This window comes from Hyperoodon ampullatus, assembly GCF_949752795.1.
Source record: "Hyperoodon ampullatus genome assembly, chromosome: 14".
Classification (NCBI taxonomy): Eukaryota; Metazoa; Chordata; class Mammalia; order Artiodactyla; family Ziphiidae; genus Hyperoodon; species Hyperoodon ampullatus.
The window spans coordinates 2,164,174-2,180,515 of NC_136927.1; the positions used below are offsets into that span (position 1 = coordinate 2,164,174).

The following is a 16,342-nucleotide window of genomic DNA, read 5'->3' on the forward strand; positions in this document are numbered from 1 at the left end:
GACAGTCCCCAGGGAGTGGCTTTTGGCAGAGGAGGGGCTCACGAACGCCATCTCCCATAGCAAAGTCACGGCTCACCAATTTCAGGCTCAGACGTGGTACAGCTGGGCACCTTAACGGGGCTGAGCTGAAATAGCTTCAGATAACGGTTTCCGAGAAACAAGGGCCTGGTTTTTACTTACGCAAAAGCACCGAGTCAGTGTCATCTCATCTCATGCTTTCTCATCTCCTCATCTGTCAAAGGCCCCCCTGCAAGTCAGGACGAGAGGTCTCCGAGCTTTCCCACAGACCCGCTCGGAGCCCCTCACTCTCTGGTGGGACTGGGTGGAGGGGCTTGAATGGAGCTAAAAATACTTTGGGGTCGTGGCCACCGTTCCTGTGTGAGATGGGACTGGGACATCCACGCGTGCCTTCAGAAGTAGCCTCAACACATGTGGAAACTGCGTCCTGGTTGGGGGGATGGGAAGCAGGGCCCCGGTCAGGAGGTGGCAGACCCTCTTCCTGCCTCTCAAAGTCCAAACTCATCCTCAGAGGAGGGAGAGGAGGATCGTTCTCAACTCCTTCCTCCCCACCTGCGGGGCAGGAAAGTGGGATTAGCCCGTGAGCCCCTCCGCTGGCCCCCCTGTTTCCAGAGCGTGGGTCAGGGGAGGGATGTGGGCCTGTTAATACTGTCCCATGGGACATCTGATTCAGACCTTTCTGGGAGGAAAGCAATCTCTGAAAGGGCTTAAAAAAATAAACACACAATAGCTTAGCCAAGCAGCTAATATTAAAGCGAAGAGTCCAAATTTAGATCCCACCAAGTTCAAAGGAGCGGCTGTAGCATTCCAGGGACACACACACACACACACGCACACGCACACGCACACGCACAGGAGCTACTCTCTAGACCTGCCAGGCAGGGCCAGGCGGCTAGACCTTCATCCGTCTGGGGAAAGACCGGGAGCTCGTCCTTGCAAATAAAGCCCCCCTTTGAACCTGTCCTTCTAAGTACCAGGGAATTTGTTACATCCCTGCAAGGTACATACCTTGATCCCATTTTATGGTTAAGGGAGCTGAGAGGTTTGCTCATCTGCCTGAGGCTGCAAAGCAGGGCCTGAGATTCCGAGCGGGTTTGCTCTGACTTGGCCCTGCATGTTCCGGGTCTTAGGAAAGCACACCGGGGAAGTCTGAGCAGGCAGAGAGTCAGGAGGAAAGCACAAGGCTTGGGAGGCCTGCACCCCGGGCTCCCTACTTGGGCCGCAGCCCTGCTGGCTCTGCCCTGGCTTCTAAGGTGGCCAGGAAGCTGCCTAGTGGCTGCAGCTCTTCTGGGCCAGAGACTCCCCAGAGGGCCGAGGAACGGCCTGGGTGGGTGGGTGGCCGGCTCTTTCGGGCGAAGATGCCAAGGTAAACAAAGCCCGGAGTCGCTGGGGCTTTGATTTGTTTGTATAAAGAGGGCGAGTCCCCAGCAGGAATATTTTTACCCTGGTGAAAACCGGGAGGATCAGGGCTTTGCCGGGCGGCTCCCGACCTGAGCTGGAGCCCACGCGCCCTGGGAGTGGACAGAGGCCTCTTCCAGGCCGCCTTCGCCCGCTGCGGCCAGGCTGAAGAGGGCGGCTGGCGCCGGGGACCCGAGGCCTGGCCGGCCCTCGACCCCTGCCTGCCCCAGCGCTGGAGTCTCTAGTGGAGCCAGATCTGTCCTGGTGGCTGTAGGGACTGTCCACAGAGGAGCCCGGTTCCAAGGAAACCCCAGGAAGCAGCAGATTTACGGCCCCTAGAACGACAGGCTGTGGAAGCTAAGTGCTGAGAATAATCTGGGAAATGCCTACCGCATGGCCGACAAGAACCACAGCCTTGGGAGCTACTGAAACCCATGCGAAGAGCCTGGCCTCTTCCAGCGCCTCCATCTGGGAGAGCCCAGAATAACCGAGGCTTATTTTTGAACTCTGCTTCTTGGGTAAAGAGAGAAAAACGAGCTATGTCAGGGGTTTATTTTAGAAAACAATTTCCAAGAGGCGTCCTGGGGCCACTATGTGTTCAGTCCAATGCTCCCACCCCAGCGGCGAGCCAGGGCGGCCGAGGACGCGCTGGTCAAAGAGTCGACTCCTGGGCTGCCGGAGGGGACCCGTGGGGCATCCCACCTAGCGCACGACCCCGGCTCTCTGCACACTAGCCGGAAGCGAAACCAGGTCCCCCGCGAGGCCACTGCACATGCCTTGCCCCGGCGCTTCCGTCAGCATCCTCCCTGCTCTGAGCCCTCCCGACCTCCCTGGCCACGGCGCAGCTGAAACGCCCTACGGCCAGGCCCGCGTGGCTTCCCTAGCGTCCCTGGATTGTCTTGAGACATTTACCATGTGGTCCTTATGGTATCCCGCGGTCACCACAGGGATGTCTGTTTGACGGCCTCTCACTGGCCCGTGATCAGCGGGGAACCAGTCAGGAAACCCGCTCCCAGGCCGGCGCGGTGCCTGCAGTCTGCACTCACCTGCCACGGGGACGAGGCAGGAGGCGGGAGGCTCCCGGGGCGGCGCTGACCCGCCAAGGCCAACCGGCTCCTCCTCTTTCCCTCCTTCAGCCTTTGAGCCACAAAAGGTGATTTATTTTCACTGTTTCTCGCAGTGCCTGCCCAAAGCAAGAGGGGATTTCAAAAGGGGGGCGGGGCCGATTGTCTACACTGGACGGTGGTTGCGGCCAAAGCTGGGGGGCGGCGGGGAGCGGGGGCTGCGTCTGCCTCTGTCCTCCTGCCCAGCTCGGACTGTCAGTGGGGAACGCCCCTGGGGAAGCCTTGCCGCCCTCCTGGTTCAATGGGGGGACGGAGCTGGTGGCAAAGGCGTTCCTGGAAGGAGAGGAGAGAGCCCCATGGGGGCCCAAGGGTACAGACAGCAGCTCTTCCAAGAGCAGCACCTCGTGTCAAAGGCAGGGGCACAGGGGAGCACGTCCACCTGTGCCAGCAGCAAACAGTGCAGGGAGGGGCTCCCCATCTACCTGAACTGGCACCGAGTCATCGTCCACCCTCGCCCCTGGGGAAAGACCAGGGCTGTTCCTCTGAACGTCCGTTTGGGGAGAGTCCCCTTTGGTGGACAGCGGGGACAGCGGCGTCTGGGCTGCCGCCTCACCTCAGGCGGACGGGACCAAGGCTGCGGGAGCCTCTGGGAGTAGAGGTCGACACTCCTCTTTCTTCCTCCGTCCTCGGAACTCCCCGTCCCTCTCCTGCTTCTCCCTGAAGCAGCCGGTAGAAGTGGGGCTCCCGTTGGCTCGACCCCGGCTTGTCATACGCTCCAAGCAGGAGCGAGACCTGAAAAAGGTGAAGGAAGGTCCACAGGACCGTGGCCCCTCGGCACCCCCCACTGTTGGCCCCCAAAACAGGCCTTTCTCAGTGGCAACAGCTTCGTTGGATTATGTGAGCTTCAATCACAAGTTAATTAAACGACTCAATCGACCTCGTTCTTATGTTTAAAGGTCCAGAAGCCAAGTGGAAACACACATATACGTAGGCATCTTAATACTGGGATTATGGATGACTTCGACGTACAGAATAAATTCTGTGTAATTCAACTTTTTAATGCTTACATATTACATTTTCATTCTCCAAATTAATGCTACAGAACCTGAATCCTGAGGGAAGAGGATGAAATTCTAGAAGTCTAACTGAAAACAAGAGAATTCATCACTTGAATGTAATAAGTAGTTCCTTCTTGCTTGGAATGCACAGTGCCCCTTAGAATCTACTTGCAGTGTCGCCAGCGCTTTCACTGTGTGTGCACCTTCTAGAAATGGAATGGTCTGCTCTCCTCCTTGGAAGGGCCTCCTCTCAGAGACTCGGATCCTTGTTGACGTGGACAGACTAGGCGAGTCTTTTTATTTATCCACGACACGTCCACCCAACACACATCCACTAGACACCTCTTCTGTTCTGGTCACTCCGCCCCAAGTTTAAAAAAAACCTTATCCACTGCACTGGCTCACTTCATAAATGCTTGTTCCCTGTATCCATGTTTCTCAGGGTGAAGGTTGATGTTTTTGATGTGACATAACAAAAAGGCTACTTTTTCTTTTTTGGGGGGGAGTGTCATTATTTCTACTTATACTAATATTACCTACAACATTTTTTCTGTGGTGACCCTGGAGGTTCGACCTTGTCACTTGGCTGTGTTCTTGCATTTCATCCAGACTGCGGTCTGTACTTGTGATGTCGTTGAGATGTGCCTGACCCTATGGTTGAGTAAACACTGGAGGGTACGTGGGATCCCTGCCAGGGAGGGGTCGGGATGAGGGGGCAGGGCCCGAGGCCCAGACCCCAGGCTCTAACCACCCACCCACCCCTCTCCTGCCTGGCGCCCACTGGAGCCCTGGCCACCCGCCCCAGGGGTGGAGCTTCACCCAGGAAGCCGGCAGACACAACAATGAACACGCAGTCAGGGACCCAGTAACGTGCTCCCCGTTCACGGGGCCTCACTCATGGCTGCCGCGGGGCGCCAGGGACGCAACACACCAGAAGAATGTAATTTACGGCAAATTTTAATAGATTTATAAAAGTCGTATATACAAAACATGTTAAACTAACCCCCGTAGCTATACAATACACTTTTTACACTGCATCATGTATCTCTGAACCTGGAACACAGCATCCGTAAACCGAGGCCTGTCCCCCACTGCTGGAGCTGCAACGACACCCCAGGGGCGGTGCCCGTGACCCAGCACTCAGCTGTTGCCCTTGAATTTCCTTTCTGAGTGGAGAGACCCCGGAAGAGCTCAGAGCTCCGTTTCTGCAGCCGCTGCCGCAGCTGATGGTCCCCATGGCCCTGCCCCGCCACGGGGCCCCCCACGCACTCCAGGGGCCACAGCACAGCACCGAGGAGGTGAGCTGAGGATGTGGCAGAGAGGAGGGGGCCAAGCACACAACCCTGAACTTCCTGGCTGCGCTCGTGTCAACAGAGAATAACATGCCTGCCAACTTTAGCTGCTTCGAATGGAGCGAAGGAAAAGACACTTGGAATGTTTTGCCATTTGCACAGCAGGTCAAACGGTAATGCTTTAAGATGCTGGAGATGGGCAGGCTCAATAGAGACCTCTTTTACATTTCTCGATAAACAGGCTTGTTAGAGAATCTAACAGTTAAGATGATGGGGAGAAAGTTTCACAGGGTGCCCGTGAGCCCTCCTGGAACAGGCCTCGGCCCCAGCTTCCACAGACTCCGCAGTGAGAGCTCTGGCCACCTGTTTGCCGGTGAACCTGGAAAAGGTGCCCGGGCTCGTCCAGAAAGCTTGGGTGAAGAGGGAAGCCACGGAGACCCGGCTTTGTTAGCCCGACTGTCAGATCAAGACTGGTTCCACGTTTGTGACCTGAGTTCCAGAGTCTCCTAGGTGACAGTGCTCTCTGCCCAGCGTGGGCACGGACCTCTTTTGAGGGCAGCCGGACAGACGGTGGTGAGGAGACCTCCTGTGTCCCCCGAGGCTGTGGGGGGCTTCCCCGGGGGCCGGGCACTGAGTGGAGGGGCTGGGGCCCCAGAGCAGAGGGTTCAGCTGCAAGGCACGTGGTGGCCCCGTGAGATGCCCCGTGAGATGCCGTAAAGCGCCCAGCCTGCCACGGCGGCACACCCGGCCCATTGCCACTCAGGGTGGGGCCTCCCGGAACCCCATTCTCAGTTCCTTCCCGATGGGAGAAATTCTGAAGTCGGCTGAAGAGCTGAGCCCCTGGACCAGCACCGGGAAGCACCAGAACCCACAGCGGAGGGCCTGTTTCCCCCGACTCACAAGGGTCATACTCTCAGCTGCCCCTACACTGGACTTCCCTCGGCCGGACTCCGGGTCAGCCTCACCAGGCGGGATGCGCGGTCCACCCCTCCCCAGTGTCCACACCGCCTGGGCCACCAGAGCGGTCTGGCTCTGCAACCTGCCGGGAAATGCAGTCCCACGGGAAACCTCCACCTTGACTGTGAATAGCTGCGGTTATGTTCATTTGGGGGAATTAATCGGCTTTTGAAAGCACAAAATAAAATGCGTTAATAAAAAGGCGCCCGAGTGACAAGCCTGGAACAGACAGATCAGGATGACCGTGAGCCCGCGCGGCTCAGCCCTGTCTACACTCTGCCGGCCGCGCAGTCAGTCAGCCCCATCTACACTCTGCTGGCTGCGCAGTCAGTCAGCCCCGTCTACACTCCACCGGCCGCGCAATCAGTCAGCCCCGTCTACACTCTGCCGGCCGTGCAACCAGAGTGCCGGCTGCCCGCCCGCCCGGGAGGAAACTCGGGCTGGTCCAGGAACCCTTAGTAGCTGCTCTAGTGTTTCACTGTGGTTTGTGTTACACACACACACACACACAAGAAAGCCACCGGAATAAAAACACTACCTTCACAACCAGCTCAGAAGCGGAGAACCCAGTTTCCAGGGGGAGCCAGGTGTGCGCTTCTCTGTGAAGCGAGCCACGGGGCCACGTTTACAGCAACAGAGTCTTCGGGTCGCTGTAATAAGAACCTCACAGTGAGGGGCCAAGGTCCTCGCTGGATCTGAGGAGGAGGGAGGCGCCACAGGCCGGGTGGGATACAAGAGCAGTTCCCGCCTGTCCTCAGCTACCCCACACCCTAATCACAGGCCGCCGGGGAGGGCCCTGCTGCCCGACGAGTTCTGTGTTTTGGGGCAGGAATCTCATGGTCTATTTCTGAGTCCCACCCCATTTCCTACCTCTTGCTGTACTCAGATGCCAATTCCCGGGAACATCCATCCTGCCAGGATGTCTGAGAACTCACTCGGGCTGGCAACATCCCGCTCCTTCCTGCAGGGACCTGGGGCGGGAGCCTCGCGTAGCAGGCCCCACGCTGAGCAGCGCTCCACTCTCCTAGGGGCTCACGACCACCGTCAGGGTCAGCAGAACCCCTGCAGGTGTGCGGTCCACGCAGAGAAGCCACTCTGGGTGTGAAGCACCCCATGTCATCCAGCGAGAGGCGGGCACTGGGGGTGCTTCGCGCAGGTAGCAACCTGCTGTGCTTTGAAGTAGGTTTTCACCTGAAGAGATGCCAACATGGTATGGAAACCAAAACCACCTATTTCAGTACCATCCTGAGCACCAGCGAACACCCAGCCTCTAAGTTCTAGCGGGCTCTGGAGGGCGGGACCTGGCAGGAGAGTGAGGGCCCACAGGAGCAGCCGGGCCTCGCGTGCCCTGAAGTCCTCCTCCAGCAGAAGGTAGGAACCAGGCACCAAGAGTGGGACCGAGGAAGCGGAGTGGCCCTTCCACGCCCCAGGGGCTCCCCTCCACCCACAGCGAGCCTTCCCCTTCCCTGAACTCAGTGCGAACCGTGTGCCACCTGCCAATAAGGGCCGTCAACACAGCGAGTGCCAGCCTCTGAGCCGCCTTAACCAAGCAGCTCCTTCCTCTGGGGACCCGCCACCACCCTCTTCAGGACCCAGCAGGTGCCTCACGAACGCAGTCAGTAAAAGCAGCCCTTGCTCAGGGGGGCTGAGCTCTCAGCCACGCCCCCAGCTGCAGGCCCGGCACCAACCTTGGTACCAGGGCCTGCGCCCGCCCCGAACGCCAAGTCCGTGAAACGCAGGAATCCCACACGCAAGGCCCACCTCTCCCTAGCGCTGCCAGGCAGACTTTAAAAGGGCTTGTCTTTTTCTTCAGAGCTCTCTAAATTTCCGGGCATCACTGAAGAATGAGGTTGCTGAGCGTATCTGATGTACCTTACGGAGAAGGTGGCGTGAGAAGGCCTGAAAGGACCACCCGACACGCTGTTGAAGGCTTAGTGGGAACTTCTGCTCTTCACTTAAACCACAACAGAAAACCCAGCATCACTTTCTTCCTGAGGCAGGTTGTAGGTCACAGCAAGGGGAGGATTCGGGGGCCAGTACGTTGTGGACCACAACTCCAGCGGCCTGGAGGGAGTCCTCCATGGTCCTCTGCTTCATGGCTCATGACCCCGGCTGCACAGCAACCACCGGGAAAGCAGGAGTGCGTCCACGTGATGCCTGTACGGCACGGGTTCTGGGTGGCTCAGCCCAGGGCTTTGCAAAGCCCCTCAGGTGATCTGACTGCGGCGCCAGAGCTGAGCATCATGATCTGATCCAACTTTTACAAATGGGGAAACTGGAACTCGAAGAGCTTAGCCCTCAGCCACGTGGATAATGACGAGTACAAGTTTCTCTGGGGGCAGGGGGAGCAGTTCTGCCTTCCCCACACGTGGACGCACACAACGCCTACCCAGGCGATGGCCACTAGACAATACATACGTGCCTTTTCTACAAGAGAATCCTGAGCGCCACGAGCTCTGTCGGCTGGGAATCGTTCGCACTTTGCATCAGTGGTTTCTTCGTTTTGTGATGGGGACGGTCACCCCACAGGGTTGCGGAGAAAGAGATCCCACCCTTGCCTTCCCTTGGGCTTCCCCCAGCCTCCGGTCTCTGACCACGTCCACGTCCATCACCAGGTCCTCTCCTCGGGCCCCCAGGCCTCAGGGCAGCAGGATCCCTCCTTCACACACACACGTGTCTTTACATGTATTTGCCACTGTTCCTTGTCCTGAAGTCGTGTTCTAGAGGCATCCACTCAGTGACAGCGCTCCTGTGTCCCCCGTGGAAATAAAAACTGCGATCGACAAGTAATGAACCTTCAAGGAACATTGGGAGAGTTATCCAACTGCTCCGAATTTTGGGGACTGTAAAATTAATGTTGACTTCGCATGCTGAGTTGATATTTTCCATTAAGCAAAGGAAAACTAAGGATATATCTTAATAAACATCCAGAGACTGAAGGTGGTCCGATCATCAAACCAGCCCCTGCTGCCAATGCTAAGATGCTGTGCCAAGCGTAAGCAGTGAGCAACTCACCCGACCGCTCTCCTCCTAACGGTGCCGTTACTCACGATGCCAAGTTAGTGTCTGTGCCCAGGATGCCCAAGTTAGTCAGTCACGACTAATAATCTTGTTTCAAGATTATTTCCTGATCTTGGAGTTGAAATAACCTGACTCATTTTTATCAAAGAAGTAAAAAAATTACAAGAATGAGGAGTCTAGAGAACTCTCTATATAAATTACAAAGCTACAATGCAATATCTTTAAAACAATTTCTCTACAAACTGAAGGGTTAAAAAATATTTCAGTAAAAAACGTACATGTGTCCTTATGTGTAAACAGTATAACTATGAGGAAAATATCTTCGTTTGAGGAAGTTTATTGTTACATTTTTGCAATAACAGATGAGGCACAACTATCTCAATAAAAAAGACAATAATCAAGGGTAACAGTGAAATTAAAATAAAAAAAATAGAAAAGCCTAAGGTTTTGGAGAGAAAAGTGACTATAATCTATGTGTAGAAAGGCTGTAAATGGTTTCAGTTGACCTTGCAAAGAGCGATCTTCTTCTCGGATGCCGACCAATCATGGAATTGAGGGCCGGGCGCCCTGCCAGGACTAAGCCGTCCACTCAGCTTACCGTGAAGAGGGGAGCTCGGCCGCAGGGGGGAGAGCGGGTCAGTTCTGGGCCAGGCAGGGGCCCCCCTCGGGCCGTCCCCCCTGCTTCCCAGTCCGCTCAGCTTCCCTGTCTACACCAACTCACTTCAGCCTCCGAAAGCAAACCAGCAGCCGCGTCAGACGGTTTAAAGGACAAACGGCACTTGCCAACCGTGCTGACCCCACTCGCCAGCAAGCCGTTCGGATGGGCACCTGCACCGGCTACGCCGACCGCCCCCTCCGCCAGACCACAGGGAGTGTTTCCAGGCTGGTGAGGAAGCGCGTGGGTCCCGACACACGTTGTGAGACCTGGAACCCGGCAGGCGAGGAGTGCTCGGGCCCCAGGACAGGGTCCTCTGAGCAGCAACAGCGGGGTCTTGGGCCGCCCTGACGCAGCCCGTTGAGAATGTTCTTTTTCCTTTCAGCCTCGGTCATCGGCCCCGATCCCAGGGCACGTCCTCTCAGTTTATGAAGAGCCACAGGAAGCAGTACAAAAACAGCAACTTTTCTCCAGCCAAAAAAAAGAGCCGAAACCCCAGCAAACATCGACAGGAAGCCTTGAGCGCCCAGAGAGACAGGATTTCATGTCATCTCCTCATTAAAACCCTGTGATAACAAGGCTGACTCAGAAGCAGTTTCTTTCCTCCCTTTCCTCCTGGGTCAGCATCTGCCACAAGATCCCTGTTTATCTGCTGGGTGAAGGCAAGCAAGCCACTCACCAGGGACGCAGGACCGGGAACAGTGTGGCCTGGGGATGGGGCCCGGGGACGGTTACTCAACCACAGGAACATTCTAGTGCCACTGACAGAGGAAGCTTTTTTCTCTTTTAAATGCTAGGCAGAGTCTTCAACACGCCAGACACTCTTGAGTAGAGTAATACACAGCAGGGACCAGTTTGGAATGCAATGTATTTTTAAACACAGTGAAAGACACCTGGACAGAGTAACCGGACAAGTTAACTGAGTGTAAGATTGACCAACTCGCGTCGACATTCACAGCCTCTGCAGTTTCACTCAGAGGAGACCACGTCTGACAGTTTTCCTGCTACATGTGTACGTTAGTAGAAGCGAGAGACCGTGAATGAGAACCTCGATTCTCTGCCACTAGAAGGCAGCGCGGAGCCCGGGGGCATTAACAAGGGCTCCGCTGGCAATGCCGCCAGCTCTCGGAAGCCCCTGAGAGGAAAGGAGCTCTCCACTTCCTCCAAAGAAGGAAAGGCTCCCTGCAGCCGACTGCAGCGTCGGAGACGACTCAGAAGACAGAAGAGTCATCTGCAAGGCCAGCTGGTTGAAGTCTTTACCGAGGGGCGGGGAGGGTGGGCACAGAGGCAGCGGGCACTGCCCTGTGCAGAGGAGAGGGGGCTGTTCACGGCAGTGCCCGTGCGCACACCTTCCGCCCCGTGTCCCGTCGTGCTGCGGGCTGATCGGACAGGGCAGGAAGAGAGCGCAGGCTGTGGGGCCTTAAGTCCACACCGCCAGCTCTCACTGCCACCCTCTCATCTGACGGCCGGGCCAGGGCCTCTCGGGACATCGGCACAAGAGACTTAAAAGGCAGCGCGCTCCCTTGGGGAGGTGGTGGCGACAGCCCACGCTTCACCTCCTACAAGCCACCCCCCCTCCCCCCCCGCCCCGGCAACACTCCTCACCAAGCACTCTCGAGTTAGAGAGAAAAGCCATCTGCAAAGATGTCGGTTTTCGTGTTTCTGTCATTAAAGACAGAGTGCGCGCGCACACACACGCAGTCCTCGATTACATTGTGTCAGAGAAGGAATAGTTTCTGTAAAAAGAAAGAAAGCTGTGTTATTAGGCATTACACGTTAATACCAAAGTGATCGCTTGGATTTTCAGTAGTTTCACTAGTCCCCAGGATTCAGTAGCTAACATCAAAGTGTCACGTCCTTTGGCCTAGAGCGTGGCGGGCCTCACAGCATCCCTGAGCCAGGTGTTGAGGGCACGGATTCGGGAAACCCGCTCCGGGACACCGGGGAGATCTGGCCTGTGGCCGGCGAGGCTGCTGAAGGACTGCAAGAGCGAGGGGCCTCCTCTTTCACTGCAACATAATATCCTTCAGGTTCTCTTGCAGGATGGTATCCTTCACAGCGTGAAAGACGAAGCGGATGTTCTCGGTGTCTATGGCGGTGGTGAAGTGGTGGAAGAGGGGCTTACTGCGATTCCGTCTCTTCCGGTCGAAACACTGGACCAGGTAGCGCTGGACGTCCTCCAGCCTGTGGGGGTCACCCTTGAAGTCTGGGAAGTGCTTCTTGATGCTGACAGTCTTTACTTTCTCCACCAGGAGGTCCATCTTGTTGAGGAACAGGATGATGGAGACGTTGAAGAACAGCTTGTTGTTAACGATGGTCTCAAAGATGTTCATGGACTCCACCAGGCGGTTGGTGCGCCTGTCTTCCATGAGGACCTGGTCGTACTCGCTGGACGAGACCATGAACAGGATCGACGTGATCCCATCAAAGCACTGGAACCACTTCTGGCGCTGAGACCGCTGGCCGCCCACATCCACCATCTTGAAAGGGATTTTTTTGATGACAAAGTCATGCTCCACGATGCCCTTGGTGGCCTTCCTCGCCAGCAGGATGTCCTGCTTGCTAGGAAAGTAATTCTGTAAAATGTGATACGGGAGAAATTTAGGAGAGGAAGAACATGAGAAAATAAGAACAAAAAGGTGGGGTGGAAGGAGAGTTACAGTGGCTTCTGAGAGAAGCTGGACCAAACCCCAGAAGCAGCTTTCTGTTACAAACATACAAATTCACCACGAAGCAAAACGTGAAGGAACGGCTCATTTCAAAATGAACAAAGGCTCATCAGGATGAGGAAGGATGATCAGAAGCTTCACTGTTAAGCCCCAGTCTGAAATCTCATCGACCTTCTTCTGCACAGGAGACTTCCATCTTTTTTTTCCTGCACCACAGCTACCTTTCTATTTTTCTAACTTCTAGGGCACACGCATTCCAAACCCTTACTATGAACTGATTTAACTTAGGTTTTGCAACGCTATTTAAATTCACCCTGCAATATATTTAATATGTTATTCTTGGAGAACTCTTAAAGCCTTTAGCAACACACGGGCAACTGTGGTCACTCACACCGCTTTGATCCTGCACTATTAACAATCCTCCAGTGATTACTGCACACCAGCACTCATGCATCATCCTTGCCAAAAATCCAAACAGGGCTGAAGCCTCTAGAGCCAACTACCAATTCATGAGGTCTAGAGGGGAGACAGAAACATCTTCAACAGCACTGCAGGGACGGAAGAGCGAAACTGAGACGTGAGAAACCCTACAGGAGAAATAATGCAATTACTCCAACAAATAAATTGAAAGGAAGAAAAAGACGGAAGGAGAAACCTATAGAATAAAAGAAGTCTAAGTGCCACGGACCAATTGCAATGGATGGACTGTAATAGGATGTTGATTCAAACTACTAAAATAAAGCAGCATCCGCAAGCAAACATTAATGAGACAACTGGAAAAGTCTCAAAACTGACTTGATATTAAGGAATTATCGCTAGTTTTTTAGGAGCAATAATGGCATTGTGGTCACCTGACACAACAAACATGGCTCACAAGGATGGCGAAAGCCCTCACCGCTTGGGCTGCTTTGGTCTCCACACAAACGTTTTCTAATCCTGGATCGCAGACTCCTGGGGTGGGGGTCTTACTCACCAGCTGGCCAATCCGGTCCAAGTTATCCAGGAAGTACTTCACCGATTCACCCTGTCGTGGAGGAAATAGAGTCACAATTCAGTCTTGGTTGAGGAACCCTGATTTGGTAAAATGACTGCTATTTTGCCTCTGTGTAAATAGGATGGCAAAGTAAAAAGGCTAATAGCATACATGTATTTTTAAAAATTAAAAACACAATTAAAAAAATTTAAAAATGCAATTCCTGTAGCTCTGATCCCAAGGTTCAAATTCAGACTGTGTTTTCCAAAGCGCCCCTGGCTTGATCCTGGTGACGGGCAGGGTGCCGACTCCCTTCCTTCCCAGACATGGGAAGGCCTGCTCCAGGCCACGCCACCAGGGAGCTGGCGCATGAGATTAAGTTCCTGTGAAGGGTTTTGCTCCTGGACAGCTGGCCCAACGCGCTCTAGCCACCGTCTCTGAAGAAGGTCTGTCACTGAGAAGAGGCACGTGACAAAACATGCGCCAGTTTCTGGAAACAGGCCTGACGTTCCATTATTACGTCACACATTTGTACGACCTGATTTACAGCCTAGAATGAGGGGACTCCTTGGTCTGGATTTCCGTGCTGGGATGACCAGTCTTTCTCTACCCACTGGACATTCTCCAGACTGAACGTCGATACAAACCAGGGCTGTTCAACAGCCAGAAGTGACCTTGAAAATCACCCATGGTCCTGTTCTCGGAGGAGTGAACCACCAACACAGCGGCACTCACGGGGCACAAGGAGCGTTTAGAGGGCCTTCAGTGTCGATGAAATGCAGGAACCAGAGGAAGTGGAAGTGAACGGGCAAAAGCTCCCCTTAAAAAGTGGGATGCTGGGCTTCCCTGGTGGCGCAGTGGTTGAGAGTCCGCCTGCCGATGCAGGGGACACGGGTTCGTGCCCCGGTCCAGGAAGATCCCACATGCCACGGAGCGGCTGGGCCCGTGAGCCATGGCCGCTGAGCCTGCGTGTCCAGAGCCTGTGCTCCGCAACGGGAGAGGCCACAACAGTGAGAGGCCCGCATACCGCAAAAAAAAAAAAAAAAAAAAAAAAAAAAAAAAAAAAAAAGTGGGATGCTGATTATACCCCGTGTGCCCAGAGGACACGGCTTCCTGCAAGGTTTCACCCTGAGCCTCAGTCTGCAGACAGGGACCAGCGAGGACGCTGGGAGAGTCCCCCAGGGAAGCCACGCCAGCCCCGTGTTCTTACGACAGTGGAGGGTGGCAAGGAGGTGGCACTCTGGGCTTTTAAGGAGGAAGATCATCAGGAAGGTCCTAGACAACAGCTTGAGCTTGAGACGTCGTGAAAAAAGACGAAGAATGACAGGAGCGGCAAGCCCTGGTTCCGCCCTCCCCACGTGGGGTGGGTTTCCTTCAGTGAAGAATCAACCTTCCCATTTTAAAATGAAGGCCTGGGGGTGATTCGGCAGAGAGCATTTTGTTTAAGGAACAGAAATACACCTTCCCTGCATCACAGCACAGATCACGATTTGCGATACGATCTTCCTCCTGGGCATCCGTGCTGTCAGGGCACAGGTTGACTCCGCCCCGGGAGGCCGGGGTCTGGGCCGGCATGAACGCCTCGCCTCCAGCCGCAGCCCCCAGCCCGCACACAGCTCCTCCCCGTGGAGGGGAAGCTGGGTTCGGTGCAGCGGGAGGTCGCGCCCCTTCCCGCAGCTGCCGATCGTGCCCTGCCGACTGGCACAGCCTGCCTCCTCCCATGGCTGGGCAGGAAACAGCTGGTGAGCGAAGAGCTGCCGGAGTGGACACCAACTCACCTGATTTATGGCTACTCCTTCCCCAAAGCTCTCATCTCTCTTACCTCCCACCGCCTCTCATTCGGGGCCCTCGGAGGCGCGACGAGAGCTCAAGAACAATCAAGGCACTGCCCGTGTCCCCCACACATCCTTCCAGGGAGGCGGGGCAGCGGGGACGGCCCACAGCCAGCCAATCCTGCCTGACTTGGGCGGGGGCTCCAGGCACAAAGACAGTGGAACCAGCCCCGACTCCCACCACCACCCGGCCAGGGGTCTTGGCCTGATTGGGCACAAAAAGTCACGGCGACGCAGATACCCCGGTCATGTTCTGTCACCACGGCATGACAGTCATCCCGGTGGCACCGCGACACGGGTGCAAGTGCCGAACCTCGACACAGACGTGACGTGCAAAATGCCCCGAGGACACAAGTAGGCATGAGCTAAACACAGACTATTAAGAAAGGGAGGAAATCCTTTTCCCCCAGTTTGACTTTATTTCCAACGATTGAGTTTGAAATCAGGGTCAGCCCAATGGACCTTAAAACACACCAAATGCTAACATAAACGGAACTTAACAGTTTGTTTCTCCACCAGAACAGTCTGTTTCATCATCTCACCAGCTTGTTTCACGACCTCAAAGGCGGTGACTTATTGGTGACTCTGCCGCTTTGCATGGTTGGTGGCCTCGACTCTTTCCAGGAAGAATCATATATGACATCGGAGAGGGGAGAAATCCTGCCTCACCTGGACAATAAGCTACCGGGTCCGCGTTAGAGCCGCTGTTGAACCGTAAGGCAGAGGACTGCGCCTTTCTGCTCTCCAACGCGGGGCTAGCGGGAAGGGGACAGGAGGGCATGAGAAACCAACGTGTTCAGACCAGAAATCGGCCCATAACCTCCGCGTGCGGCGCCATCCTGCTGGGCTGAGTTGGAACCGCGGTCGAGGTCACTGTGGTTTATTGTCAGAGACTGGAGAGCACGTCACTCCACTGGACATGTAGCAACAGGCTTCACGATCCCCACAGCGTCAGCTCGTTTAAAGGTCCAGGTTTACACCTCTGATCTATCCTCAACACCAGGAGAACACGGTCATTTCTTCAGAGAACAGTGTCTGGCAGAACCTGAGATGCTAGCCTGAGATTAACCACTCAGACTTTGCTACAGACTGAATGTCTGTGCCCCCGGCCCCCCATTCACATGCTGAAGCCTAATCCCCAGTGTGATGGTGTTAGGAGGTGGGGCCTCTGGGGGGTGCTGAGGTCGTGAAGAGGGAGTCCTTACGATGGGATCAGTGCCCGTATTAGAGGGACCCCAGAGGGCTCCCTCCTGCCTCTGCCACGTGAAGACACAGCGAGAAGACGCCGTATATGAACCAGGAAGCGGGCCGCCACTTGACACTGAATCTGCCTGTGTCATGGACGTCCAGCCTCCAGAACTGTGAGAAATAAACGCTTGCTGTTTAGTCTGTGGTATTTTTATTA

At 55.2% G+C, this 16,342-nt stretch overlaps 1 protein-coding gene across 3 annotated transcripts in view; it reads right to left on the reverse strand.

The window, feature by feature from the left end:
* Nucleotides 1–11,237: 11,237 nt before the first annotated feature.
* The window catches only part of GNA12 (G protein subunit alpha 12), a gene marked incomplete at its 5' end in the record, with an annotated part of 108,112 nt that continues 103,007 nt past the window's right edge, over nucleotides 11,238–16,342 (reverse strand). For 2 of the 3 annotated variants that reach the window (XM_079718820.1, XM_079718819.1), the window contains 2 exons: nucleotides 11,238–12,039; nucleotides 13,106–13,156. In XM_079718820.1, the coding sequence (XP_079574946.1) occupies nucleotides 11,470–12,039; nucleotides 13,106–13,156 (621 nt within the window). In that variant the 3' untranslated portion in view covers nucleotides 11,238–11,469. The remainder of the gene's footprint in view (nucleotides 12,040–13,105; nucleotides 13,157–16,342) is intronic. The other variant, XM_079718821.1, reaches the window with a different exon arrangement.